The following is a 26,234-nucleotide window of genomic DNA, read 5'->3' as shown; positions in this document are numbered from 1 at the left end:
CTTGTAAATTAAAAAGTAATGCGTTACTTTACTAGTTACTTGAAAAAAGTAATCTGATTACGTAACTCACGTTACTTGTAATGCGTTACCCCAACACTGTAAACGGGGCTGCTTACCTACTTTGTCCTCTAGGCAAGGAGAATGTATCTAAATATATTTCAATGTCTAATATCAACTAGAATCACATACATACAGCTAAAAAACAGCACTTCTGAAAAAATTAATATGAATAATATATTTTGGTTTCTAATAGCTAGACAAAACAATTATAAAATCCTTTAGTTGACTAAAAGAAAACCTAAGACATTATTATTCCACGTAATCAAAATTTTAGTGAACAGTGCTGGGTGGATTACTTACAAATTGTAGTCTGTTAACTGATTACAAATTATGATGAAAACTGTAGTCAGTAGTTTCATTTAGATCACTCAATTACGCTAATGCATTTGGACTCCTTTTAGATTTCTTATTATGGCCTAACATTTGAATGGGATTATTGTTATTAAAGAGAAATCAAATATATTCCATTTTTTGTGAAATGCATTAAACATTGCATTACTTAAAGGTTTAAAAATAACTGTATTCTGAATACGAGCATTTTAAAATGTAATAGAATCTAATTACAAGTGCTACATTTGTGGAATCTGATTGCATAATTCAGATTACACGTAATCAGTTACTACCCAGCACTGTTAGTGAAATATGAAAAGTAACAACCGTAATGAATTTTGTTTCATAAAAACAAAATATATGAACATAATAGCTCGCTAGCATTTTGTTATATTCCCTCGTTTGTGCGTTTGCTGGTACACATCTGCACAATCTACCACACCTTAATGAAACCATTTGTATCTCTTGATAAAACCCAACCTGTATATAGATCACATTAAAGTAGGTTAGATCAAATCAGAGACGATACAATGACTTGACCTGGTTTATAATCACTGTGGTTTGCAGGCAGATTTGTCTTCTGTATCATATAGCACTGCCAAGTCACATGGTGATAACACCAGGGAAATGCTCATAGGCATTATTCACATCAAATGCTCATATAAATTCCCAGAATGTCCTTTAAATGTAACTTTTTTCACACAGTGTAATTTGTGGATTTCCCCTCGCGTTTTTCAGGTGTACAGAAAACTCAGATCTTTATTCACTGTAATATATTTTATTCATACCCGTGATGTGAAATCCTATAATCCAAGAGACTGTGAAATATTTGTCAGGTGGCCATATATCAAAAGGGTCATAGCTATCTGAGATATGCACATGAGAAAAATAATTTGTAATGCTACAAACAATGCTAAAGACACCGCAAGTGAAAAGTGGAACAACTATTTCTAATGTGGAAACTGAGAAAAGTTTGGACTATTTACTTTTTATGCCGTGTACCACAAAACATTTAAACTGATTTTCAAGAGACCAAAAAACATCCACATACAAAAGACAAGACTGTTAAGCAGAAGGTTTTATTTATAAAAGAATGTAGTGCAGATTCACAAATCTCGCAGAAAACAGCATCTGGAAGAGAACAACAAGAAATATTAAGCCACAGGAACACTTGGACACAGCATGAACATATGAATGCTGAAACTCTAGCAATGTGCACAGCTCTACACTGTAAAAAATGTTTTACCGTAAAAAATACGGTAGCAACGTTTTTAAACTTAAATTTACAGTTAAATACCGTAATTTCATTAACTGATATAATGTTAATATACCAACCTATTGAAGTACTGAAATCTGTTTTGTACCTTTGTAATACACTGATAACCACCAAATGCAGGTGGTGATGAGAAAGTCACATGATGAACCAAAGCCCATCACAAGCAGCTTTTAAATAATAACATACATAGAAGGTGCACAGTGTCATTCACACAAACACTAAACACCATCATGGTAACACACATGAAACTGAAATAATGCAATAAACATTCATTTAACAACATTAGGTGTAACCCTAATATACAAAACTGATAAGAAAAAACTAAGAAGAAACGGTTATTTCAACAAAAAAACATCAAATTTTAAATGTAACGCAGGGAATTCTGGGAATGTTAATTTACGGTAATTCACTCTAAATTATACAGTATTTTTCACTTCCAAAAACGGTATACTACCGTAAAATTAATGTCCAATACATGTAAATGTCCAATACAGTTTTTCACCGTATATAGTAGGGGAATTTACCGTTAACCATTTAACAGGTTTTTACTGTAGCATTTTTACAGTCTTTTACCGTTAAATTCACGGTCATTTTTTTACAGTGTATAAAACAAGTCAGCCCTTATTGAACTCAAATTCATGCACGCAACACTTCTGCAAAGCAGCAAAAGAGGGAACCGTTTTAAAAATCGTTGGTTAAACTCACCTCACACGCCACTAGTCCTTGAATGCTGGGTAATTTACCTCCATTAGAAAGGATCACTCCTTGGTGAATATAGACCCTTTATAACAGACAGCATGACACGGAATTAGCATTAAGCGTTGCATTTTTATGGATTACATCATCATGTAGTAAAATGCATCATCAATTGTTGATGTCCATAACATGACACTTTTGAAAGGCACAGATGTAAACGCCTTTCATCAGCCACCTCATGTATTAATGTCTGCCCTAGTTGACACCACATTCATCTGAACAGCAATGAACAGGTAACACATAAGGCATGATTAGCTTCACTCTAGCTGTACTAAAACTTCTTTTTAAACACTTAAGAGAACTGAAAATGTTCATAGCTGCATACCAGGTGTCATGTAACCCTGACCCTGCAGGCCTGCTCACCTGAAATGATAGAATATGATTGTTAAAGCATGCACACAAATGATCAAGTCATGAATGTAGATAATTGTGAACGCTGTTCTTGTCATAGCACAAGCAAGAGGAACAATTAGAGTGTTCTCTCATAAATTAGACTATTTCAAGATTTATTGTGCGCCTTAGTTGACACCACATTCATCTAAAGGAAAATGAATGGGCAACACACAAAGGCAAGACGGAGAACCGTGTATCTAGTATAACTTGCATTCTAATGGAACTAGCTTCACTTTATTCTATTTTTACAATAACTATATTTAAAATCAGCTGTTGATGCAAATTCTTACAAAATGTAGATTCACACCTCATGGGGTCAACACGTGACACGGTGCACCAGCCATTTCCTGCTGCTTTCAATGCAGTGCTGGGGGGAAATAATAATAATAATAATAATAATAATAATAATAATATCAGCAAATATTACAATGAACTGTACTTGCAAAAATGAAAACCACGAGAGCAACAATAATCTTTAAAAAATCCGATGCTGAGGTACGTTTAATTACATATTTAATAGAATATTCCAAGCTGCTCAAGAGTCACAGATAAGCCATTTTTAAATGTGACAACAGAAAGATTTATTTGCACATCTCAGCTGACGAGTATCTAAAATAAACGGGGAATATTTGAAGAACGACGACTGGACAGCATTCAACGGGCTACTCCACAAACGAAATCCTCAATTTTCATAATTGTACCACTAAAAGTAAACATTTCCTATAAAACCTGCTCATGTACAAATAACATTCACTACTTACCCACATGCTACACAATGAAGCCATCTTTACCGCTTTAAGAGCGCATGATGACACTCATCTCCACGTGGACAGGCAACCAGAAAAGTCCTTCAGGAGGAATGAAGGACCCAGTGTAGGCGACTGAGAAAGTGCCTGAGCGCAATTACTTAAACGTGCTTCCTCAATATACACAAGCAAGCAAAGTTTATACACCTACTTATTCATCATTATAACTATTTTCCACATTTTATAAATAATGCATTTGTCTAGATTACAACTCTGCACACGGTTCACTCTCTCAACCAACTGAGGTCTTTTTTTAAACAGTACATAACAGTAAATTATATATTCTGATTTTCCAGTATAATCCATAAAAAATAAATAAAATAAAATTATTAATAATTTCAAAAGTAATTATAGGCACATAATATATTTGTATTTAACACAATTTCATACAAGTTAATCCTAACAGAAAAAGTACTTTAGAATAAAAATCGTATATGACTAGAAAATAATTTTAAGGCTTTAACCTTGAGCATTCAACACGGGGTCGGTGAAGGGTCTGTAAAGGAAGACCACTGACACTGACAAAAAACAAAAATAGAATTTGCTTAAACTATTAGAACGAGATTTTTAACGTTCAAATCTGAATTAACATTAAAATGACAGTCTGGCCAAAAATAAAAATGCTATCGCTATTTAATTTACCCTCATGTCACGACTCACGTAACATAAAAGATATTTTGAGAAATGTCCCAGTATTTATTTGTTTTGTTTTTTTGTTACCAAGAGTCACTGGGTTGGCTGATCGTCAAGGTGGGAATCATGAAAAACTTTTACAATTATATCAGGAAAGTATATAAAATAAAATAAAAAGAGTTATTTGCATTTGTATTTAATAACACTCTCAACGGCTAAATAGCGATCCTACTTTTAACATGCGGGGACGATGGTAGGACTTTTATTTTGAAACTTCCTGGTTTCGCTGCCATCTTGGAGCCGAATTAAGTTGATCCCAGTCTCTTTTGTTGTTCCTGTCAAATCGGAACCGAAGGTCTGAGATCACGAACACAGAGACACTTCCGGTTCCTGTCAGACCTCGACCTAAAGAAACACAAACGTTCAAAACCCCTTTAACACGATCTGAGCGAATAACTGCACTAAAACACAAGGGTAAGCAGCTAATGAGTGTTCATGTCTGTATATGCGTCCTAAAGATAATCAACAAGAGCCAGCTGGTGTGTACGTTAGTGTTGCTTGACATGCGAGCTCAAAACGTTATGTTTATCAAGTTAGCTGTTTGGTTGAGTAGTTGAACTATACTGTCACTTTTTGAGACACTCCCACTGTTATTTCAAACTGAATAAAAACCTCTATTTCAGTGGTTTGTTATGTTTATCTCTGTACTAACTTCATGCTAGGTATGTGGAGCATTAACGGACGGTAGCCCTGTCTGTGAACTAATGATTATTTTTGTTACCCTTGCATTATATTATATACACTCTCGCACAGCTGGGATTGCACTTAATAGTGTGTGTGCTCATTCGGACTCTGTGCTCTTAGATAAGAGAGAAATAATGGGATTGTGTTTGTATTATAACCTAAAGTGCTGATCTGTCTTCCTCTCCTTGTCCTAATGCCAGTGTGTGCTCTGAAACATGAGCTGGCCTTAGTTTAGTTTGTTTATATCAGTGCCAGATGTCAAAGCAGGGCCGTATTTAGTTGATGAGTCAGTTATGAGTGTGCTATAATGGATGTAATGTTGTGTTCGGGTCACATTCCTCACTTTTGCTTCGTTCACTCATGCATTCACCCTGATAAGACTCAAGGCTCTGTGTTTAGATGAAGGAATGTTTGGAATGAGGAAGGGTTTCCATGGGCTTGTTCTGAAAATCTGTGTTGCTGTTGTTGACCTGAGCTCAGTTTCTTAATGTACGTTTTTGCGATCTTGACTGTATGAACTGTTTTTTCCCCACCTGTTCATGAAGAAGTGACTAATTTCTATGAATGCCTGTTTCCACCACAGGATGAAAAACAAATGTGATTTTTATTTTATTTTTTTTTACTTCACAATTCATCAATTTCTTTCCTGTTTTTCCATTTTAATTTAACTTTTTTTTTTATTTATTCCATAGTGGAAACCAAAAAACAGAACTGTGATATGTAAACTCCAAATTCTGAGAAAAAAAGTCAAAATTTCAAGATATAAACTCAGAATTCAGTCTTCTTTTCTCTGAGTTTACCTCTCATAATTAAGACCTATTTGTTTATTCAGAATTGTGAGTTTACATCTCATAATTCAGACTTGCATTTCTGAGCTGTTGAATTTGTACATATATATGTCATATGTGTGTGTGTATATATATATATATATATAAAATAATTAAATATTTAAAATATATATATATATATATATAAATGTGGAGAATATGTTTGTGATAGAAGTTTATAATTCTCACCAAGACTGCATTTATTTGATCAAAAATACAGTAAAACATTCATATTATAATAAGTTAAAATAACCTTTTTACTAAAATGTCATTTATTCCTGAGATGGCAAAGCTGAATTTTCAGCAGTCATTAACTCCAGTCTTCAGTGTCACATTGTCCTTCAGAAAAAAATAAAACTAAAAATAAAGTCAATTTTCTAAATGCAATGTTATTGATCTTATTGTGAATAATTCATCCATGCATGTTTAATTTTTTTTAAGTTAACCTTGTAATTCTTAATCGAAATGTCATAATAATTCAATCTTCCGGTAAAACATCAGACTCTTGTTGGACTTTCCCGATCATTTAGTCCGTTTAAACCCTGCTCCTCTTTTTACAATTATTACAATACGTAAGAAAATGTCTGTTGCTACTTCAGTGTTATCGCAAATTTAAACCTATTTTATTTGCATTTTGCCTTCATTTTAATTGCAATTAAGCATGTTCTCTCCCCACATTTAAAATTCTCATTACTGCAACACAAAAAATATTTAATTGTCATTAATGTTATCCAGTAATGAAAGCCATTCCGTCAATATGGAATCAAACAAAAATGTAAAAAAAAAAAAATTTAATAAAATTTTCAAATTCTCATTCTCATTACATTTAAATTACATTTTATTTTCCTTATGCAGAATGTAATTTCTCATATTGGACTTGCACATGTTCTTGGCAGATTTCATGTTCTTCACCCCTTTAGCCCGGCCTGTGAAGATCAGAAAGACATCTGGACATTTATCTTCAACATGGCCGAATAGTTTGCACCACGGCCAATTCTCCTGACACAGGGATATTTCATATTTTCTGCAACTCCGTGTTATGAAATACTCTTTGCAATATCTGGACTTATACTGCTATTGATTTCTGTATTTTTTTGTACCAACCAGATGGAGTACAACTAAATGTCTTTTTATTATTATCCTCATTCCTGTTGTTTTTTCTGTATGTTTTAATAGAGCCTGAATGCAGGCCCACAGTTCAGCAAGATTGTCCAGGAAGAGAAAGAGAGAAGGTTCAAATAGAGAGGCAGAAGAGGGCGAGAAACCGCTGAAGTTAAAGCGATGCACAGTGGTGAGTGAGATGAAGGTGGTGTAAGCATGTGTACAGATGAGAGATGGTGTTTGAGCCCAAAGGCTGTGATGCTTCTTGCCCCTCAGGGTCTGCAATACCCGGCTCCATATGCAGATCAGCTCGAGTCAATGGAAGATAAGGTGTATCAGCGCGTCACCATGGAGGAAGCTCGCAAAGGCACTCCACGTAGGTTATTTGCCCTCTCTAGCGAACTCCTGCCACACACCTATTCATATGCTCTGTGTTACTTTCATTCACTGACCGCATGACTGCATTCAGGTCAATTTATTGGCCATTATATACGGTCATGGCCAGAAATAATGCATATTTGTATTGCAACATTTTTGCATTATTTCAACATTGTATCCACACATGTATTTCAAAACAAAAAGGTAAAAAAAAAGCTTATTACAAACTGACTGTATTTACAACCTTTGTGATTCATTATATTCCTTCACCTCTCGAATGGCATTTTGGGCCACTTTTCTTCTTTCATATGTTGCTTCCAGACATAGTTATTGGTATTCAGTAGGATACACATCTGGATTTGTTACTTCTGAATTGTGTTTGTTTTTAACAATTCCAGGCTTTTGTCATACGTCATTGTTGTTTTCAGGGTTATTGTCCTGTTGGAAGACAAATGGACCCATTTCACAGACTGTAATGACACCTTTCCACAGTTATTAACATTGTAAATCTAGTTTTTTTTTTATATTTCCAATTAAAAAAAAAAAAGCAGTGTATATTTATAACACTATATTTTGCGTTTTATTACCTTGGCAATAACTACAGAACGCTGGTTAACACAGGCGTGAGTCATTCTAATTCAACAGCTGAGGAAGTGATGGCAAATTTGACATCTTTTTCTTCTGATCAACATAATCGAGATACTTTTTTCCTCTTTTGTAAATGCTATCATGGAATCTTTTTATTGCTACTGGGACAAATGATTATTTGTTGTAGTTTCTGTTCACCACTGTATGAGAACCCTGGAAATATGAAAAGGGTCTGTTACCTTCGACTGAGACATATACATTTCTGAAACTTGGTTCAAAAAACAAACCAAAGAAATGTTTGATGCATCGATATTACAAATCTATTCTGCTTTTTCTTTTGGAAATGAAAGAGTTTACTAAAATATGCCAATTCTGTGGACCCCTAAAAGAAATGCATATGTGGATACCAAAAGACATTTTGAAAGAAACATTATGTTGCGTTACTTGACAAAAATGTAACGGTGCCAATATTTTGGGCCATGACTTTACACATTTTTAGAATGTTTCTATTTTAATCTATACTACCATTCGATGTTTTTGAAAGACGTATCTTATACTCACCAAGGCTGCATTTATCTGATTAAAAATCCAATAAAAACAGTAACATTGTAACTATTAAAAAAGCTATTTTCTATTTGAATATATTTTAAAATGCGATTTATTCCTGTGCTACATTTTCAGCATCATTACTCCAGTCTTCAGTGTCACATGATCCTTCAGAAATCATTCTAGTATTTTTTATTATCAGTGTTGAAATTTTCATCATAATTTTGTGGAAACTGACACGTTTCTTTTTATAAATAGAAAGAATGTTTATTTGAAATATTGTCACTTTTAATCAATTTAATGCATTCTTGCTGAAAAAAAGTAGTCATTTCTTAATAAAAAATCAAATGGAATTATTGAACGGTACTATTTATACATAAAACATTTTGTTTTCTGTTGTTTACCTTTCATAATCACTTGAAATGTGTGTCTAAATGAAGTAGTTCCCACAAAAGCTGAAGTCCTTCTTATTGTTTTCAGCCGACAGGCCTGTGCGTGTGTATGCTGATGGCATCTTCGACATGTTCCACTCAGGACATGCCCGCGCTCTCATGCAGGCTAAATGCCTTTTCCCAAACACTCATCTTATTGTAGGTGGTAAGTAATCCTGAGCGCACAGTGTCTGTGGAGTTCTTGAACTGTTTATCATTCTGATCATTTAGCACAGAGTCCGTCTGTATTTAGCGCCTCTCTCTCTGCAGTGTGTAGTGATGGCCTCACACACAAGTTAAAGGGCTTCACCGTCATGAACGAGGATGAACGCTATGACGCGGTCAGTCACTGTCGCTATGTGGACGAGGTGGTCCGGAATGCTCCGTGGACTCTCACGCCCGAGTTCCTCACCAACCATCGGGTAAGACGAGAGAGAACTGAGCAGTAGTATAATACATATATTTACATATTTTAGTGTTGGAGGACGAAAGTAAAATAAGAACCAAGCAGTGAGCCAATTAATTGTGTCTTTATGTAATGACAGATTGTGTTTTTTGATACCTAAGATTGACTTTGTGGCCCATGATGATATCCCATACTGCTCAGCTGACAGTGATGATGTTTACAAGCACATCAAAGAAGCAGGTGAGGACAACCGCTTCAGAAAATGACCTTTATGTGTTTTTGATGCCGAAATCAATCTCTGCATCTGAAATTTCAGAGTATAACTTATTATTTTAAAGGTGAAATATGCAGATTCTGCGCTACTACAGAAATAAAGCAAATACCACTATGATTAATACTTACAATATCTTGACATTTTATCTGGGGCTTGACGGTAAAGAGCTAACATGTGTGGCAAAACTTGAGCTTGCTTGTCGAGAAGAATCTCGATTGAAACCCAAACAATGGTTTTACTCCATTGTCTGTCTCTGTGTATTTTAGCAAGTCTTTGAATTTTGGCTAGCACTTCTGTAAATGAATCTGAATTTTTTTCTCCCACACTACGCGTCAGCCATGATCCCGTACTGGCTGAGCACCCTCTGGCTCCGCCTGCTACAGTAGCCACACCTCCAAACTCTTGCTATTGGTTGAGCTAGAAGGAGATTTTCAAATCTGAATGGATCACACTAAAAATTTCTCACTGCAAAAACTGACTGTATTTACAACCTTTGTGATTCATTATATTCCTTCACCTCTCGAATGGCATTTTGGGCCACTTTTCTTCTTTCATATGTTGCTTCCAGACATAGTTATTGGTATTCAGTAGGATACACATCTGGATTTGTTACTTCTGAATTGTGTTTGTTTTTAACAATTCCAGGCTTTTGTCATACGTCATTGTTGTTTTCAGGGTTATTGTCCTGTTGGAAGACAAATGGACCCATTTCACAGACTGTAATGACACCTTTCCACAGTTATTAACATTGTAAATCTAGTTTTTTTTTTATATTTCCAATTAAAAAAAAAAAAGCAGTGTATATTTATAACACTATATTTTGCGTTTTATTACCTTGGCAATAACTACAGAACGCTGGTTAACACAGGCGTGAGTCATTCTAATTCAACAGCTGAGGAAGTGATGGCAAATTTGACATCTTTTTCTTCTGATCAACATAATCGAGATACTTTTTTCCTCTTTTGTAAATGCTATCATGGAATCTTTTTATTGCTACTGGGACAAATGATTATTTGTTGTAGTTTCTGTTCACCACTGTATGAGAACCCTGGAAATATGAAAAGGGTCTGTTACCTTCGACTGAGACATATACATTTCTGAAACTTGGTTCAAAAAACAAACCAAAGAAATGTTTGATGCATCGATATTACAAATCTATTCTGCTTTTTCTTTTGGAAATGAAAGAGTTTACTAAAATATGCCAATTCTGTGGACCCCTAAAAGAAATGCATATGTGGATACCAAAAGACATTTTGAAAGAAACATTATGTTGCGTTACTTGACAAAAATGTAACGGTGCCAATATTTTGGGCCATGACTTTACACATTTTTAGAATGTTTCTATTTTAATCTATACTACCATTCGATGTTTTTGAAAGACGTATCTTATACTCACCAAGGCTGCATTTATCTGATTAAAAATCCAATAAAAACAGTAACATTGTAACTATTAAAAAAGCTATTTTCTATTTGAATATATTTTAAAATGCGATTTATTCCTGTGCTACATTTTCAGCATCATTACTCCAGTCTTCAGTGTCACATGATCCTTCAGAAATCATTCTAGTATTTTTTATTATCAGTGTTGAAATTTTCATCATTGGAAACTGGAAACTGACACGTTTCTTTTTATAAATAGAAAGAATGTTTATTTGAAATATTGTCACTTTTTTAATGCATAATGCATTCTTGCTGAAAAAAAGTAGTCATTTCTTAATAAAAAATCAAATGGAATTATTGAACGGTACTATTTATACATAAAACATTTTGTTTTCTGTTGTTTACCTTTCATAATCACTTGAAATGTGTGTCTAAATGAAGTAGTTCCCACAAAAGCTGAAGTCCTTCTTATTGTTTTCAGCCGACAGGCCTGTGCGTGTGTATGCTGATGGCATCTTCGACATGTTCCACTCAGGACATGCCCGCGCTCTCATGCAGGCTAAATGCCTTTTCCCAAACACTCATCTTATTGTAGGTGGTAAGTAATCCTGAGCGCACAGTGTCTGTGGAGTTCTTGAACTGTTTATCATTCTGATCATTTAGCACAGAGTCCGTCTGTATTTAGCGCCTCTCTCTCTGCAGTGTGTAGTGATGGCCTCACACACAAGTTAAAGGGCTTCACCGTCATGAACGAGGATGAACGCTATGACGCGGTCAGTCACTGTCGCTATGTGGACGAGGTGGTCCGGAATGCTACGTGGACTCTAACGCCCGAGTTCCTCACCAACCATCGGGTAAGACGAGAGAGAACTGAGCAGTAGTATAATACATATATTAGTGTTGGAGGAAGAAAGTAAAATGGGAAGCAAGGGGTGAGCCAATTAATTGTGTCTTTATGTAATGAACGACTGTGTTTTTTGATACCTAAGATTGACTTTGTGGCCCATGATGATATCCCATACTGCTCAGCTGACAGTGATGATGTTTACAAGCACATCAAAGAAGCAGGTGAGGACAACCGCTTCAGAAAATGACCTTTATGTGTTTTTGATGCCGAAATCAATCTCTGCATCTGAAATTTCAGAGTATAACTTATTATTTTAAAGGTGAAATATGCAGATTCTGCGCTACTACAGAAATAAAGCAAATACCACTATGATTAATACTTACAATATCTTGACATTTTATCTGGGGCTTGACGGTAAAGAGCTAACATGTGTGGCAAAACTTGAGCTTGCTTGTCGAGAAGAATCTCGATTGAAACCCAAACAATGGTTTTACTCCATTGTCTGTCTCTGTGTATTTTAGCAAGTCTTTGAATTTTGGCTAGCACTTCTGTAAATGAATCTGAATTTTTTTCTCCCACACTACGCGTCAGCCATGATCCCGTACTGGCTGAGCACCCTCTGGCTCCGCCTGCTACAGTAGCCACACCTCCAAACTCTTGCTATTGGTTGAGCTAGAAGGAGATTTTCAAATCTGAATGGATCACACTAAAAATTTCTCACTGCAAAAAAAAGGCTTATCTTACTTAGTATTTTTGTCTTGTTTCCGGTCAAAATATCTCAAAATTCTTAAATTAAGATGCATTTACTACATAAGCAAAATGACATAAGATAATTTGTCTTGTTTCCAGGCGGAAAAAAAAAAAAACTAAATTAAGTGCATTTTGCTTAAAATTAGAAAATTATCTGCCAGTGGGGTAAGTAAAATATACTTAAAACAAGAGTATTTTACTTAGCCCACTGGCAGATAATTTTACTTATTTTAAGCAAAATGCACTTAATTGAGTTTTTCCCCTGGAAACAAGACAAATGATCTTATGTCATTTTGCTTATCTAGTAAATGCATCTTAATTTAATATTATCAGTGTTGAAAACAGTTGTGCTGCTTCATATTTTTGTGGAAAACGTGACTTTTTTTTTTTTCAGGATTCTTGTATGAATAGAAAGTTCAAAAGAACAATATTTTTTTTGAAATGTTGTCACTTGTAATTAATTTGATTGCATCCTTGCAAAATAAAAGTATTAATAAAATTATTTCTTAATAAAAAAGTCTTACCCCAAATTTTTGAATGGTCAAATATTTACAACATTTTGTAAAATTCTAAAGAATTTTTACCTTTCATACTGACTTGAAATGTGTGTCTAAATTAAGTAGTTCCCTTGATGCCATCAAAGCTGATGTCCTTCTTCTTGTTTCTAGCTGACAGACCTGTGCGGGTGTACGCTGATGGCATCTTCGACATGTTCCACTCAGGACATGCCCGCGCTCTCATGCAGGCTAAATGCCTTTTCCCAAACACTCATCTTATTGTAGGTGGTAAGTAATCCTGAGCGCACAGTGTCTGTGGAGTTCTTGAACTGTTTATCATTCTGATCATTTAGCACAGAGTCCGTCTGTATTTAGCGCCTCTCTCTCTGCAGTGTGTAGTGATGGCCTCACACACAAGTTAAAGGGCTTCACCGTCATGAACGAGGATGAACGCTATGACGCGGTCAGTCACTGTCGCTATGTGGACGAGGTGGTCCGGAATGCTCCGTGGACTCTCACGCCCGAGTTCCTCACCAAGCATCGGGTAAGACGAGAGAGAACTGAGCAGTAGTATAATACATATATTAGTGTTGGAGGAAGAAAGTAAAATGGGAAGCAAGGGGTGAGCCAATTAATTGTGTCTTTATGTAATGAACGACTGTGTTTTTTGATACCTAAGATTGACTTTGTGGCCCATGATGATATCCCATACTGCTCAGCTGACAGTGATGATGTTTACAAGCACATCAAAGAAGCAGGTGAGGACAACCGCTTCAGAAAATGACCTTTATGTGTTTTTGATGCCGAAATCAATCTCTGCATCTGAAATTTCAGAGTATAACTTATTATTTTAAAGGTGAAATATGCAGATTCTGCGCTACTACAGAAATAAAGCAAATACCACTATGATTAATACTTACAATATCTTGACATTTTATCTGGGGCTTGACGGTAAAGAGCTAACATGTGTGGCAAAACTTGAGCTTGCTTGTCGAGAAGAATCTCGATTGAAACCCAAACAATGGTTTTACTCCATTGTCTGTCTCTGTGTATTTTAGCAAGTCTTTGAATTTTGGCTAGCACTTCTGTAAATGAATCTGAATTTTTTTCTCCCACACTACGCGTCAGCCATGATCCCGTACTGGCTGAGCACCCTCTGGCTCCGCCTGCTACAGTAGCCACACCTCCAAACTCTTGCTATTGGTTGAGCTAGAAGGAGATTTTCAAATCTGAATGGATCACACTAAAAATTTCTCACTGCAAAAAAAAGGCTTATCTTACTTAGTATTTTTGTCTTGTTTCCGGTCAAAATATCTCAAAATTCTTAAATTAAGATGCATTTACTACATAAGCAAAATGACATAAGATAATTTGTCTTGTTTCCAGGCGGAAAAAAAAAAAAACTAAATTAAGTGCATTTTGCTTAAAATTAGAAAATTATCTGCCAGTGGGGTAAGTAAAATATACTTAAAACAAGAGTATTTTACTTAGCCCACTGGCAGATAATTTTACTTATTTTAAGCAAAATGCACTTAATTGAGTTTTTCCCCTGGAAACAAGACAAATGATCTTATGTCATTTTGCTTATCTAGTAAATGCATCTTAATTTAAGAATGTTTTAGATATTTGTACTGGAAACAAGACAAAAATTAGTACGATAACCCTTTTTTGCAGTGCTGTGGTGCCTGAGAGGCTCAATATTTATACTTTTAGGGAAGATAAACCCATGAATAGCAAACTTATAGTAGTTAGTTGGCAGTAAACTGGGTTAGGAGAATGTATTTTGACAAAACATTCGTTGGTCGATTAGAAACTAAATGTCCTTGTTCTTAACTGGTGTGCTAATCTTTAAAACCTTCCACAGGAATGTTCGCACCAACCCAACGGACAGAGGGCATTTCCACCTCTGACGTCATCACACGCATCGTACGAGATTATGACGTCTACGTCAGACGGAATCTTCAACGTGGCTACACCGCAAAAGAGCTTAATGTCAGCTTCATCAATGTGAGCGTTCATTCGTTTACTAGTAGAAAATGGTCTCAAGATTAGGATTCGATACCAGAAATGAGAGTTTCTTAATCAATGTGTTGCTGTGCATTATTACCGACACACAGGAAAAGAAGTACAACCTTCAGGAGCGTGTGGACAAGGTGAAGAAGAAGGTGAAGGACGTGGAGGAGAAGAGTAAAGAGTTTGTGCAGAAGGTGGAGGAGAAGAGCATCGACCTGATCCAGAAATGGGAAGAGAAGTCCCGCGAGTTCATCGGCAACTTCCTGCAGATGTTTGGACCGGAGGGATCATTAGTGAGTATTTCTTTAACAATAGCTATATCCTAAAACTGCAAACTCTGCATCCTGTCTTCATATGTGACTGAGTTGGAATGCTCTATGCCTCTCGCCACTCAAAATTGCACATCATGGACGCGACTCTTGGTTGATTCCAGAATAGTTTGATGTTGTTACACTAATGATGCAATATTCTTTTAAGCATAAAACTACACATTTTAGGTAAAATAGTCTATTTATTTAGAAATATACCCGCAGGCAGCAATTATAAGGGTCCAAGCATCAGTAGTTAAAGGGATAGTTCACCCAAAAATGAAAATTCTGTCATTAATTACTCACCCTCATGTCGTTCCAAACCTGTAAGACCTTCGTTCGTCTTCGGAACACAAATTAAGATATTTCTGATGAATTCCGAGAGCTCTCTGACCCTCCCATAGACCGCAAGAATCCTAACACGATCAAGGCTCAGAAACGTAGCAAGGACATCGTTAAAATAATCCATGTGACATCAGTGGTTCAACTGTAATTTTACGAAGCTACGAGAATACTTTATGTGCGCAAAGAAAACAAAAATAACGACTTTATTCAACAATTCGTCTCCTCCGCGTCACCCTATAGCACCATTTTGGAGAGTATCACATACATAAACAACATATGCAACGTGGATACGTTGTTTATGTTCAGATCAAAGAGTAAACAACGTATGTAACGTAAGGTGTGCGTAAGGTGCTGCTGACACAGAACAGCATACATTGTTTACGTATGTGATCCTCTCCAAAATGGTGCTATAGGGGTTTGGATCGACATGAGGGTGAGTAATTAATGACAGAATTTTCATTTTTGGGTGAACTATCCCTTTAAGACAAAGAGGTGATACAATTGTGGTGTATCTTTTTGTTATTAGTGTAAAGTCAACAATCTCCACATACACTGTACGTTAGGATTTAATGAAACTGCTGTCAATTTCACCTGTTGTGATTTGATGTTCTTAGCTGATGAAAATTGCAATGTTTGTTGATTTGAGTCTTATTTGAAGAATATGTTAGCATGTGTACAAAGATGCCGCATACCAATTTACAACTTGTTGGATCATATGGTTGTGGACAAAACTTGGTGGGTGTCTTCAGAATGTCCTGTTGTCTCTAAGTTATGCTGGTTGAAAGTCTCTTCACATCCTGATAGCAATCATTAAGTTAAGTGGTCTAAATGTATTTATCTGTATTTATGTATTCTGTGGAAGGCGTAGGACCAAGAAATGTTCGTCCAATCAAAACGCTCGGTCCGAGCGTTTTAATTGGCTTTCCTACCTGCCTGTCAATGTATGTATCTGCATACCTCTGCGCACCCTGTTCACGCAGACAGGATACGTCATCAGATAACCAACTCGTTAGAAGTGAGCTACGTGCATGAACTGTGTTCCGATCGATATGATCCCTACACAGTGTTCATTGCGCCCTCCTCCCTGAGCAGGGGTTTACGTCACTTCGGAACATGGACTGGAATTGGGAACCGCTGATGTAGCCTATTGTAGTAATGTTGTCTCTGGTATTCTGGTCTGTGAGTGTAAATGCGTTCAGGGGGCGTGGCTTTGGACGGCGATTGCAGGGAGGGGGGGACGTTCGCTTCAGTGCTATCAGGCTAAAGTTAGCATTTTCCAAGATCTCCTACTGCACCTTTAAGTTTAGACATTGGCAGATATAGGTCATTTCATTAAAAATGGGCATCGTCTGACCAATTTATTCACTTATTCACAATGCTTTGATGAATGTCAATCATTTTAAGAACTTTTTGTCATGATGGTCTGAGGATGATGTGTGCCACGTTTTATGGGAATCAGACCAACAGCCTAGGAGGAGTTCAAAAAAGTAGATTTTTTTTTGTGTGGAAAATGCAATATGGCAGTTTTTTTTTTTTAATACAAATTTAGTTGTCAGTATTGAACGAAACTGGTAAAGCTAGCAATGCTAAGGTCAGTGGTTTGATTTCCCAAGGAACAGATTTTTTTCCCCAACTGCACACTTAGTAGTGCATTCTGGGATTGCCTTAGCCCAGAAACATACACAGTGCGAGTACATGGAACCAAAAGCTTCTAGTTATGTAACTTTGCATTTTATTTGCTCTGTGCAGTGTTGCATGTTGTCGCTGTGTGAAATGTGTTGGAAAGCAATTTATAACTTGGTAAAACCATTCATGTTTGCTCTGTTCAGACTGCAAAAACCCAGAAATGAACATTCAAACCTGTTTAACTTACTTTCTTCTGTGAAACTAAGCTAACTGAGTCTTGTTTTAGCACTTGCATATCATTGCTCTTTTGTTGGTTTTGATTGCTTCCATTGTCCTCATTTGGAAGTTGCTTTGGATAAAAGCGTCTGCTAAATGACTAAATGTAATGTAATAATGAATGAGAACCCTGTTTTTTAAATGAAAATAGCAGTTGTTAATGGAACAAACTAAAATAAGAAATAAAATAAACGTTTTAGCTTATTTTAAACCGGTTTTAATCTTATTTTAAATTAATTTAAGCCATCCTGCGGCCTTCTGGTTGAGAAGCACTGTTTTAAAGTCATGAATCTAAAAATGAAAAGCCATTATGGCCTCCTCAGGTATCAGTAGCTATGTTTCCATCCACCTATTTTTCACAAATATCACAAATACCCATGACTCCGCTCAAGGTCTCTTATAGGCTATGTGTTGTTCTTCCTCTCTAACAGAAGCACATGCTGAAGGAGGGAAAAGGGCGAATGCTTCAGGCCATCAGTCCGCGGCACAGCCCCAGCAGCAGTCCCACACGCGAGCGTTCCCCGTCTCCAACTTTCCGTCTGCCCTTCTTCACCAAAACCTCCCCGCCCTCGTCCCATCACAGCAGCGCCCTGTCCGGCTACACCTACGCTGCCCGCGGGCTGGCCATCAGCGAAGACGAGGAGGACGACGAAGATTAGAGTGCCAGAGAGCACCATGCATCCGTCTTCCAATACTGGCAATCCAACCTCAGAAACGAAGCAATCCTTACACGACCCATGGGTTTCGCTCTCTGTATTACTAACACACACGAAGGGTTAAAATGGAGCGATGTCTAGAACGTTAGTGACGGAGTCGGTTCCAACTTGAGGGGTTTTTAAGTCATTGTCAGCGATGGGATGCGAGTATTCAAACTCCAGCGTCTCGTCTTGAATCACGCTGGATTGGCGTGTGTTTTAAAACGAGTGCGCATGGTATTAATGCGTTTCATTGTTGTTTTAAGTTCCGTTTTAATGTTCTTATCATAATATATAATTGTTAGACATCTCGTAATTCACGTGTCTCTTGGGGGCGAGATTGATGTCTAACGTTGAAAACGCTGAGAGGCGAACTGTAAGATAAAAGCTAATTCTCTAAATACAAGAGCTAAAAAATTTAAATGATTTGTATGTATTACAAGGTGCATAATCAGTGTTGCCGTGGTAACAATTCTACTAATTATAAAAATACGCCAATATTATACAGGCATGACTGAGTGCAAAATGATAGTTTGTCTACATGAATTTGGTGTGTCATGCTTTAGTAAAGGTCAGAATTCCAAATTTGAACACTGCGTTTTAAAAATATATGCTTAATAAACTAAAGAGTTGTCTGTTTTTACTGTAAAAATGAAAGTGTTATTTCATCACCGCACAATGCCCTGTTTATCTCTCACTGTGATTGATTTCTTTCAAAGAGCTCTTAATGAATAACCATAAAACATAGGTTGAAGGGCTAGTTTTCCAAGTTCGCTTTAGATCTTTGGACTCAAGCTTGATAATTACATAATTAGGTTCTGCAAAATGAGTCTTGCATGTTTTTAAGTCAAACCAATGGCGCTGTTGATAATTGTTAAGGAATGAAACCACTTAAAAGGAATATTCTGTGTTAAATACAACTTAAACTCAACAGTCGGTGTCCAGTGCAGAGTTATATACAATGCAGTTGTTTTAAGAGTTATTCTGTTAATCAGTTGAGGGACAAAATGATGTACTGTGGTGAATGACAGAAGCTTAACTTGTATTTAACCCTTAACGTTCACTTTGAAGAGCTTTGTCACCATTTTTTATGTATGTGTATGGATATGCAATGGTCAGTTTTAGATGGTACGTGTTTAAATTGAGATTGTACCACCAGTGATTATAATATCTATGTTCTGTTATCTCATTTCATAATTTGATGAGAGGCGGAGACTCAACAAACTGCTGTCCAGACTTGCACTGATGTCAGAATTCAACTATTGTTATGCAAATAGTTAATGCTTCATTTTCATGGTAATGTCTGTTTTCCAGCCTCTGGACTTTTCCTTTGCACAAATGAAGTGACTCTAGGAGAGATTATTATTTTATTAACTTTGCCTTCCCTTATCCTGTCAGCCTTTGATTGTACAGGATGTCAACAGAGACAGGAAGACAAATAAATAGTGTCTAATGTACAAGATGGGGTGTTGTATTTTGTTCTACCATCTAATTTACTACCAAGATGCAACACGTATGGGTATGCATAAATGCAGCACAGTACAAATATGAAATATATAGATGTGCAGTGCTGGTAGATAACTTGTAAATTGTAGTTTGTTACGGATTCCAAAATTTACATGACAAAATTGTAGTTAATAATGTAATCTATTACACATTTTAGGTTATGTAATCAGACTACTTTTCGATTACTGGACCTTTGACTTTATTTCTATTGTGTGAATCATGTTATGTAATCAATAAAAAAATTAACTGTAGTCTGATTACAAGTATTTTAAAATGTAATAATCTAATTACAAGTACTTAATGTTTGGAATCTGATTACATAATCCAGATTATATGTGACCCTGGACCACAAAACCAGAGAAAAAAATATGGAATCTGAGGGTGTAAAAAAAATATATACATATATATATATATCAAAATATTGAGAAAATCGCCTTTAAAGTTGTCCAAATTAAGTTGTTAGCAATGCATATTACTAATCAAAAAGTAAGTTTTGATATATTTACAGTAGGAAATTTACAAACTATCTTCATGGAACATGATCTTTACTTAATATCCTAATGATTTTTGGCATAAAAGAAAAACTGATCATTTTGACCCATACAATGGGTTGTTGGTTATTTCTACAAATATACCCCAGCAACTTGAGACTGCTTTTGTGCTCCAGGGTCACATGTTACATGTAAACTGAAAAGAAAGGAGTCTTCGAATGACAAATACACACCAACACAATGTTTTTTCCTCATTATTATTTATACTGAACTAAACAGTCACAGAGAGATAGCGATAAGATACAGAGAGTATGACCAATGGGAGAATAACCAACAACAAAATGGACAGTGGTCCCCTTAAGACCGACTACAGCGAATCAGGAAGCTGGGCTTTGACTGACAGACAGACACACACTGCACCACCCACTGCTCTTCACTGGATCGGTTCATTACAGCACTCGAACAAACACATACGGGTAACTACGATTCAAATTTTGCATATTTTTTTTTATAATTAGCCTTTTTAATTCATCCACAAATCTTGAGGAGAGGGGAAGGAGGGAAACATAGTATATTTATAGGAGAGTAAGAGCTGGTCCCTCTGCTCAGCGGCTTGTTAGCAGCGCGTCTCGTAGATTCCACTGCGTCCGATGTATCGCACCCATTTAATCACATCGTGGTCACTGTAGTTGAGTTTCGACTCGAATACCTTCAGGTAACGAACCTTCAGCCCAGAGGGAGCAAACGGAACCTGAGACAGAGGAAGATAACGGAGGAAATACATCAGAGATGTGTGCTGCTAAAAGGGAACTAATAGTTGAATAACATATGTCAGATAAACTATTATTTTACATAAAATAGAAGACAATAATGATACAAATATATGAAAATATAAAAAAGTAATTAGCTTGAATCTAACGTACAAACCTCCCCTAAAAATGAACAACATTCAACTGTTAGCTTATTGAGGAAAAAAAAAATCAAGCTAATATTCTTTTATTCATTAGAAATAAGTAGGTAAATAGATTTTTTTTAGTTTATATTTTTTTAAAATATTTATTTACTGCTAAATTCAATCACAAATCAACTGTATCCAAAGTTATTTTAGTTCAAAAGAAGCACTGCAAACCTCAAAAATATTCAAATATCATTCAACCCTGATAGTCAACTTATTGAGATACAAAGCCCATTTTAATTTAAGAGAAATGCAAGACAGTAAATTAATATTTTGAGTTGCTAATTTTTTCATGTCTGTACATATTGCTAAAATAAAAATAAAAATCTGGGTTTTAAATTGTATCCAAACATGTCCAGATTTTAGTTAATTACAAAAAAAAGCACAGCAAACCTCATTAAAAAAACATTAAAATATCAATTCATTCAACCCTGTTAACCCGTTTATTGATTAAAAAAAACAAGCTAATGTTTTCTGTCATTTATAAGAAACATATGTTAGTAAATAGATGTTTTCTGATAATGTTTTAAATCAATATTTATATTTATCGCTAAATTACAATTACACAAATCAAGGTTTTAAACGATCCAAAGATGTCCATGTTTAATTTAGTTAAAAAAGTACCACAAATCTCAGAAAAATATAAATTCACTCAACCCTGTTACTCCGCTTTTTGACAAAAATTAGCACATTTTTTCTTATTTACGAGCAAAACAAGTTTGTAAATAGATATTTTATCAATGTCTATATATTGGCTGCTACATTAAGTCACACAAATCAGGGTTTTAAAGTGTATTCAAACATGGCCACATTTTACTTTATAGTAAAGAAAAATAAAATAGTACAGTATAAAAAATAAAACGGCTATTATAAACATATTTAGTTTGACATCATAAGGTGGACGAACAACTTTCTGTGAAGGTTAAAGGGTTAGTTCAGCCAAAAATGAAAATACTGTCATTAATTACTCGCCCTCATGTCGTTCAAAACCTGTAAGACCTTCGTTCATCTTCACAACTCAAATGAAGATATTTTTGATGAAATCCGAGAGCTCTCTGACCCCTCCATAGACAGCAAGGGAACTACCACGGTCAAGGCACAGAAATGTAGTAAGGATATCGGTAAAATAGTCTTTGTGACATTAGTGGTTCAACCGTAATTTTACAAAGCTACGAGAATATTTTTTGTGTGCAAAGAAAACTAAAAGAACTTTATTCAACTATTTCTTCTCTCCCGGGAAAATTACGGTTGAACCACTGATGTCACAAAGACTATTTTACCGATATCCTTACTACATTTCTGTGCCTTGACCGTGGTAGTTCCCTTGCTGTCTATGGAGGGGTCAGAGAGCTCTCGGATTTCATCAAAAATATCTTAATGACATGAGGGTGAGTAATTAATGACAGTATTTTCATTTTTGGCTGTGCCAACCCTTTCAGCACCTCCTTTTACCAATCATTTGATGAAAAAAAAACAAAAAAAAGTAGGGGAAAAAAAAAACGTACTTTGTACCATTTATGTATAAAGTGGCATTTAGCGATGTAGCAATCAAAAACACTCACCTCAAAGTTCATGGAAATGGGTGGACGGGCCCACTTCTTCTTATCATTAGTGGGCAGCAGCTCGATCTCAGCACTGATCTGAGACTCCTTCATTCCTGCCATGCGTTTGATCCTGAGCAGACAGAAGGGGTGACATGAATGAGTATATACACACACAAACACCAAACGCAGAGGAATGTCAAGATGACGGTGACACTTACTTCCACACGATGGCATTCTCACTGGCCTTGTATTTAGCTTTTCCTTTCATACAGATCACCTGCACTCCACTAGTGTTCAGAGGTGTAGGAATACGCACCTGTTCAAAACATTCACCTCGTACATCATCTGACAAACTCTTTCTCACAAACAATGTGAAAGTGTGTAATGATATGTCTATATATTCTCTTTTAACTGACCTCTATTTTCTGTGCCAGGAGCGAGGGCTTGAAATTAGATTTGATGACAACTTTGACCTCCAGCTTTGTGCGCCCAACCTCTCGAACCAGTGGAATGACCCGGAAGGGCAGGATTATGTCCTTAGTGGTGCGATACCTGCACACGCAGATTGAGGATGTGTTGAGACCGAGTCAGACTCGAGTGTGAAGACAGATGGAAGCTGAACTGACCTCATGAGCTCATACTCCCCATCAGGAGGAATGAAACTGATGCTGCGCTCCGAGTCGAACTTGCTGAGACGCACACACTGATGGAAAGTGCAGTCATCGATGGCTATGGACTGTTTGCCACTGGTAGAAATGATAGAGAAACGAAGACGGTGAGAGTTTGCTATTTGTCAAATATGAGAATAAACTGTATTACCACTGACAAAAATATCAAAAATCTAATTAAATCAAGTAAAATCACTGCTGTACTTTTAAAAACTAGGGATGTATTGAAAGTTTCACCTCATTTTCATTATAGCCAATAACCGCCAATATGAAAGCTACACTACTGTTTCAAAAGTTTGAGGTCAGGAAATTTTTATTTTTTTTTTAAAGTAAATTAATACTTTTATTCAGCAAGGATGCATTAAAGATTTATCGGAAGTGAAAGTTAATGCATTTATAATTTTCTATAATTCAAATAAATGCTGTTATTTTCTCTATTTATTAAAGAATCCTGAAAAAATATTTATCATAGTTTCCACTAAAATATATAAGATAATAATAATAAGATATGTATTTGAGCAGTGAATCAGCATATTAGAATGATTTCTGAAGGATCATGTGACACTGAAGACTGGAGTAATGATGCTGAAAATTCTGCTTTGATCACAGGAATAAACTACGTTTTAAAATATAAGTTATTTTACATTGTAACAATACTTAATAATATTACTGTTATTACTATGTTTGATCAAATAAATGCAGCCTTGGTGAGAATAAGAAACATTTTACAGACTCCAAACCTTTGAACGGTAGTGTACACTGCTATTTTGTTTAAAAAAATAGTTTAGAATGAAATCTTCGAATGCTCTTCTGTAATCTGGCATTGAAATAGTGGCGAGATGGAATTTGAAATCAAATCAAATCCCTGAATTTATAATGATACAATTTTAAAAATGCTAATGGTAATATATAAATAATAAATAAACAACTAAATGGAAATATTAATAAAAGACACTCATATGTTGTACAGTTTAAAAGCACAACTAACATAAAACTGAACGCAGAAATATAAAGATACAATACCTTCCCCCTAACTCACTGTGGTAGCACAGAGAAAAAGAGACGCAACAAAAACAGACAGCTTCAAAAATCAAAATAAACCACACACTTTACAATCAAACATGTTTGAAAATTCTGGATCGAGAAACACAAAATCCAGACAAAAAGACAAAACGTAATTTTCAAAGCAAATAAGAGAGGAGACAGACAAGCAAAAGCTCTGCATTAGTGCATGAGGCACTCTGAAACCTTTTCCCAGGATCGTCAGTAGTTCCTCCTTTCCCCTGTTTGTCAATGACGATTTTGTCATTCATGCCAAACTTGCATTCAGGCATTCCACTCAGATAGCTCTTCATCATCACACGACCGGAGACGTGAGCGCTCAGGACCTGACCTGTCGGGATGACACACAGTAGTATGTGAATGGTTTGGCGCTAATAACTAAAGACACACACTCACGAGTCTTCAGGCAGTGCCGTCTCACCCTGTGGAGACATGAGCAGGTTGACGCTCTCCAGCACATCCAGGAAGAGCTCGTTGCGGCGATACTTGATGCCTTCACGACGCCAACCGATTTGCCCGGTCACCTGGCTGGTAATCTGAGACTGCTCCTCCTTAGTCTGAGGACAATAATGGACCACCGAAGATTTAGGAAGGTCACCCTAACAGACTATTCTGAAGCGTGGTAGAAGTGTCCACATACTTTGAGGCCACTAGTACTATAGTGTAATCTGAGAAAGACCTAAAATCAAATACATTTACACATACCTGATGCTGCAGCCAGACACGTCCAGAAAAGCAAGAAAGAAAAGAGAAATGTTTTATATTAGAATCTGCAGACAACATGGGCAGAGCTCAAAAAAAAAAAGGGGAAAAAGAAAAATGCTAAACTTGCTCTATTAAGCCAGGGCTAAATGTATCATGTACAAGCATTTTTATCCCTTTCACATGTAAACATTTGGAAATTCTAGCTGTTAACTCTCTAAACTTAACATTTTATAAAAACAAAACATTTACGTATAATCTTTTTTTACACACAAACGCACAGAGTATATAAAAAAATAAATATTAAAATGTTTAAATGTGCATTTTAGAAATTTAAAATGTTTAAATAAAAAAAATTATGTGGAAAAGAAATACAATTTTAAACATTTTATATATTATACATAATATCATGTTTAAATGTTAAAATTTAAAATGTTTTTGATAAAAATCATTTGCATGGAATAAAAAAAATTATTCAAAATCGCTGATAGCCCTTCGGGCAGACATTCTTCGGATTTTGGTAGCCCAAAATGAATTTAAGTAGCCCGAATATCAAAAAAAAAATTCACTGCGGACAAATCAGCATGATTAAAAACTTCAGTGATTGCTTTTTTTCTTCAAATAACATGTCAAGAGAGTAGGGGTGCAACGGATCACAAAACCCACAGCTCGGTTCATATTGTATTATCATATCAGATTTTGAGTAACAGATTGGGTCATTTTGCAGATGAGCAAAAAAAATATGGTTCTTTATTATTTAAATAACAGAATACTTATTTAATACCACAGCAAAACCAAGTAGCATATAGGGATGTAACGATTCACTCAACTCATGATGCGATACGATTCACGATACTGATTTCACAATACAATTTTCCACACAATTTTATTTTTTAACAAAATTAGATTTAAGACAAATTATAAATGAAAAGGTGTACTTTTATTATTTCTCCAACAAAATGCTGCACATTTCTTTGTGAAATTGAAATATTTCAAATAATAAAACTAACTTGAAATTTT

The 26,234-nt window shown here is 35.7% G+C and overlaps 2 protein-coding genes and 1 long non-coding RNA gene across 8 annotated transcripts in view; 1 reads left to right on the top strand and 2 right to left on the bottom strand.

Moving 5' to 3' along the window:
* Positions 1 to 1,432: 1,432 nt before the first annotated feature.
* LOC107681757 (uncharacterized) lies at positions 1,433 to 3,703 on the bottom strand. 2 transcript variants are annotated; one of them, XR_001633297.1, is made up of 5 exons: positions 3,577 to 3,703; positions 3,106 to 3,182; positions 2,748 to 2,785; positions 2,372 to 2,447; positions 1,433 to 1,521 (listed from the first exon to the last, which is right to left on the bottom strand). It is a non-coding gene; the product is annotated as an uncharacterized LOC107681757 (long non-coding RNA). The 2 variants fall into 2 exon arrangements; XR_001633296.1 differs by having other exon boundaries at positions 3,123 to 3,182.
* An 872-nt stretch (positions 3,704 to 4,575) lies between these two features.
* Positions 4,576 to 19,746, top strand: LOC107681800 (choline-phosphate cytidylyltransferase A-like). Of its 2 annotated transcripts, none has more exons than XM_016478140.1 (9): positions 4,576 to 4,728; positions 7,002 to 7,116; positions 7,203 to 7,302; positions 13,195 to 13,311; positions 13,416 to 13,567; positions 13,703 to 13,781; positions 14,888 to 15,030; positions 15,141 to 15,329; positions 18,023 to 19,746. In XM_016478140.1, exons 2-9 carry the CDS (start codon positions 7,009 to 7,011, stop codon positions 18,248 to 18,250), a joined length of 1,116 nt encoding a protein of 371 aa, XP_016333626.1. In that variant the 5' UTR covers positions 4,576 to 4,728; positions 7,002 to 7,008; the 3' UTR covers positions 18,251 to 19,746. The 2 variants fall into 2 exon arrangements, with proteins under 2 accessions (XP_016333626.1, XP_016333627.1); XM_016478141.1 differs by lacking the exon at positions 13,195 to 13,311 and adding an exon at positions 8,919 to 9,035.
* Positions 19,747 to 20,524: 778 nt separating this feature from the next.
* The window catches only part of ap2m1a (adaptor related protein complex 2 subunit mu 1a), a 12,108-nt gene continuing 6,398 nt past the window's right edge, over positions 20,525 to 26,234 (bottom strand). For 3 of the 4 annotated variants that reach the window (XM_016478106.1, XM_016478107.1, XM_016478108.1), the window contains exons 5-13: positions 25,218 to 25,223; positions 24,934 to 25,069; positions 24,699 to 24,843; positions 24,474 to 24,488; positions 23,409 to 23,528; positions 23,199 to 23,334; positions 23,001 to 23,098; positions 22,801 to 22,912; positions 20,525 to 21,034 (exon numbers count right to left, since the gene is read on the bottom strand). In XM_016478106.1, coding sequence (XP_016333592.1) covers positions 20,900 to 21,034; positions 22,801 to 22,912; positions 23,001 to 23,098; positions 23,199 to 23,334; positions 23,409 to 23,528; positions 24,474 to 24,488; positions 24,699 to 24,843; positions 24,934 to 25,069; positions 25,218 to 25,223 — 903 coding nt within the window. In that variant the 3' untranslated portion in view covers positions 20,525 to 20,899. The remainder of the gene's footprint in view (positions 21,035 to 22,800; positions 22,913 to 23,000; positions 23,099 to 23,198; positions 23,335 to 23,408; positions 23,529 to 24,473; positions 24,489 to 24,698; positions 24,844 to 24,933; positions 25,070 to 25,217; positions 25,224 to 26,234) is intronic. The other variant, XM_016478109.1, reaches the window with a different exon arrangement.

The sequence above is a fragment of the Sinocyclocheilus anshuiensis genome, unplaced genomic scaffold, assembly GCF_001515605.1.
Source record: "Sinocyclocheilus anshuiensis isolate Anshui unplaced genomic scaffold, SAMN03320099.WGS_v1.1 scaffold436, whole genome shotgun sequence".
NCBI classification, from domain to species: domain Eukaryota; kingdom Metazoa; phylum Chordata; class Actinopteri; order Cypriniformes; family Cyprinidae; genus Sinocyclocheilus; species Sinocyclocheilus anshuiensis.
The sequence above is the reverse complement of the archived record's forward strand: the minus strand, read 5'-3'. Positions and strand labels throughout refer to the sequence as shown.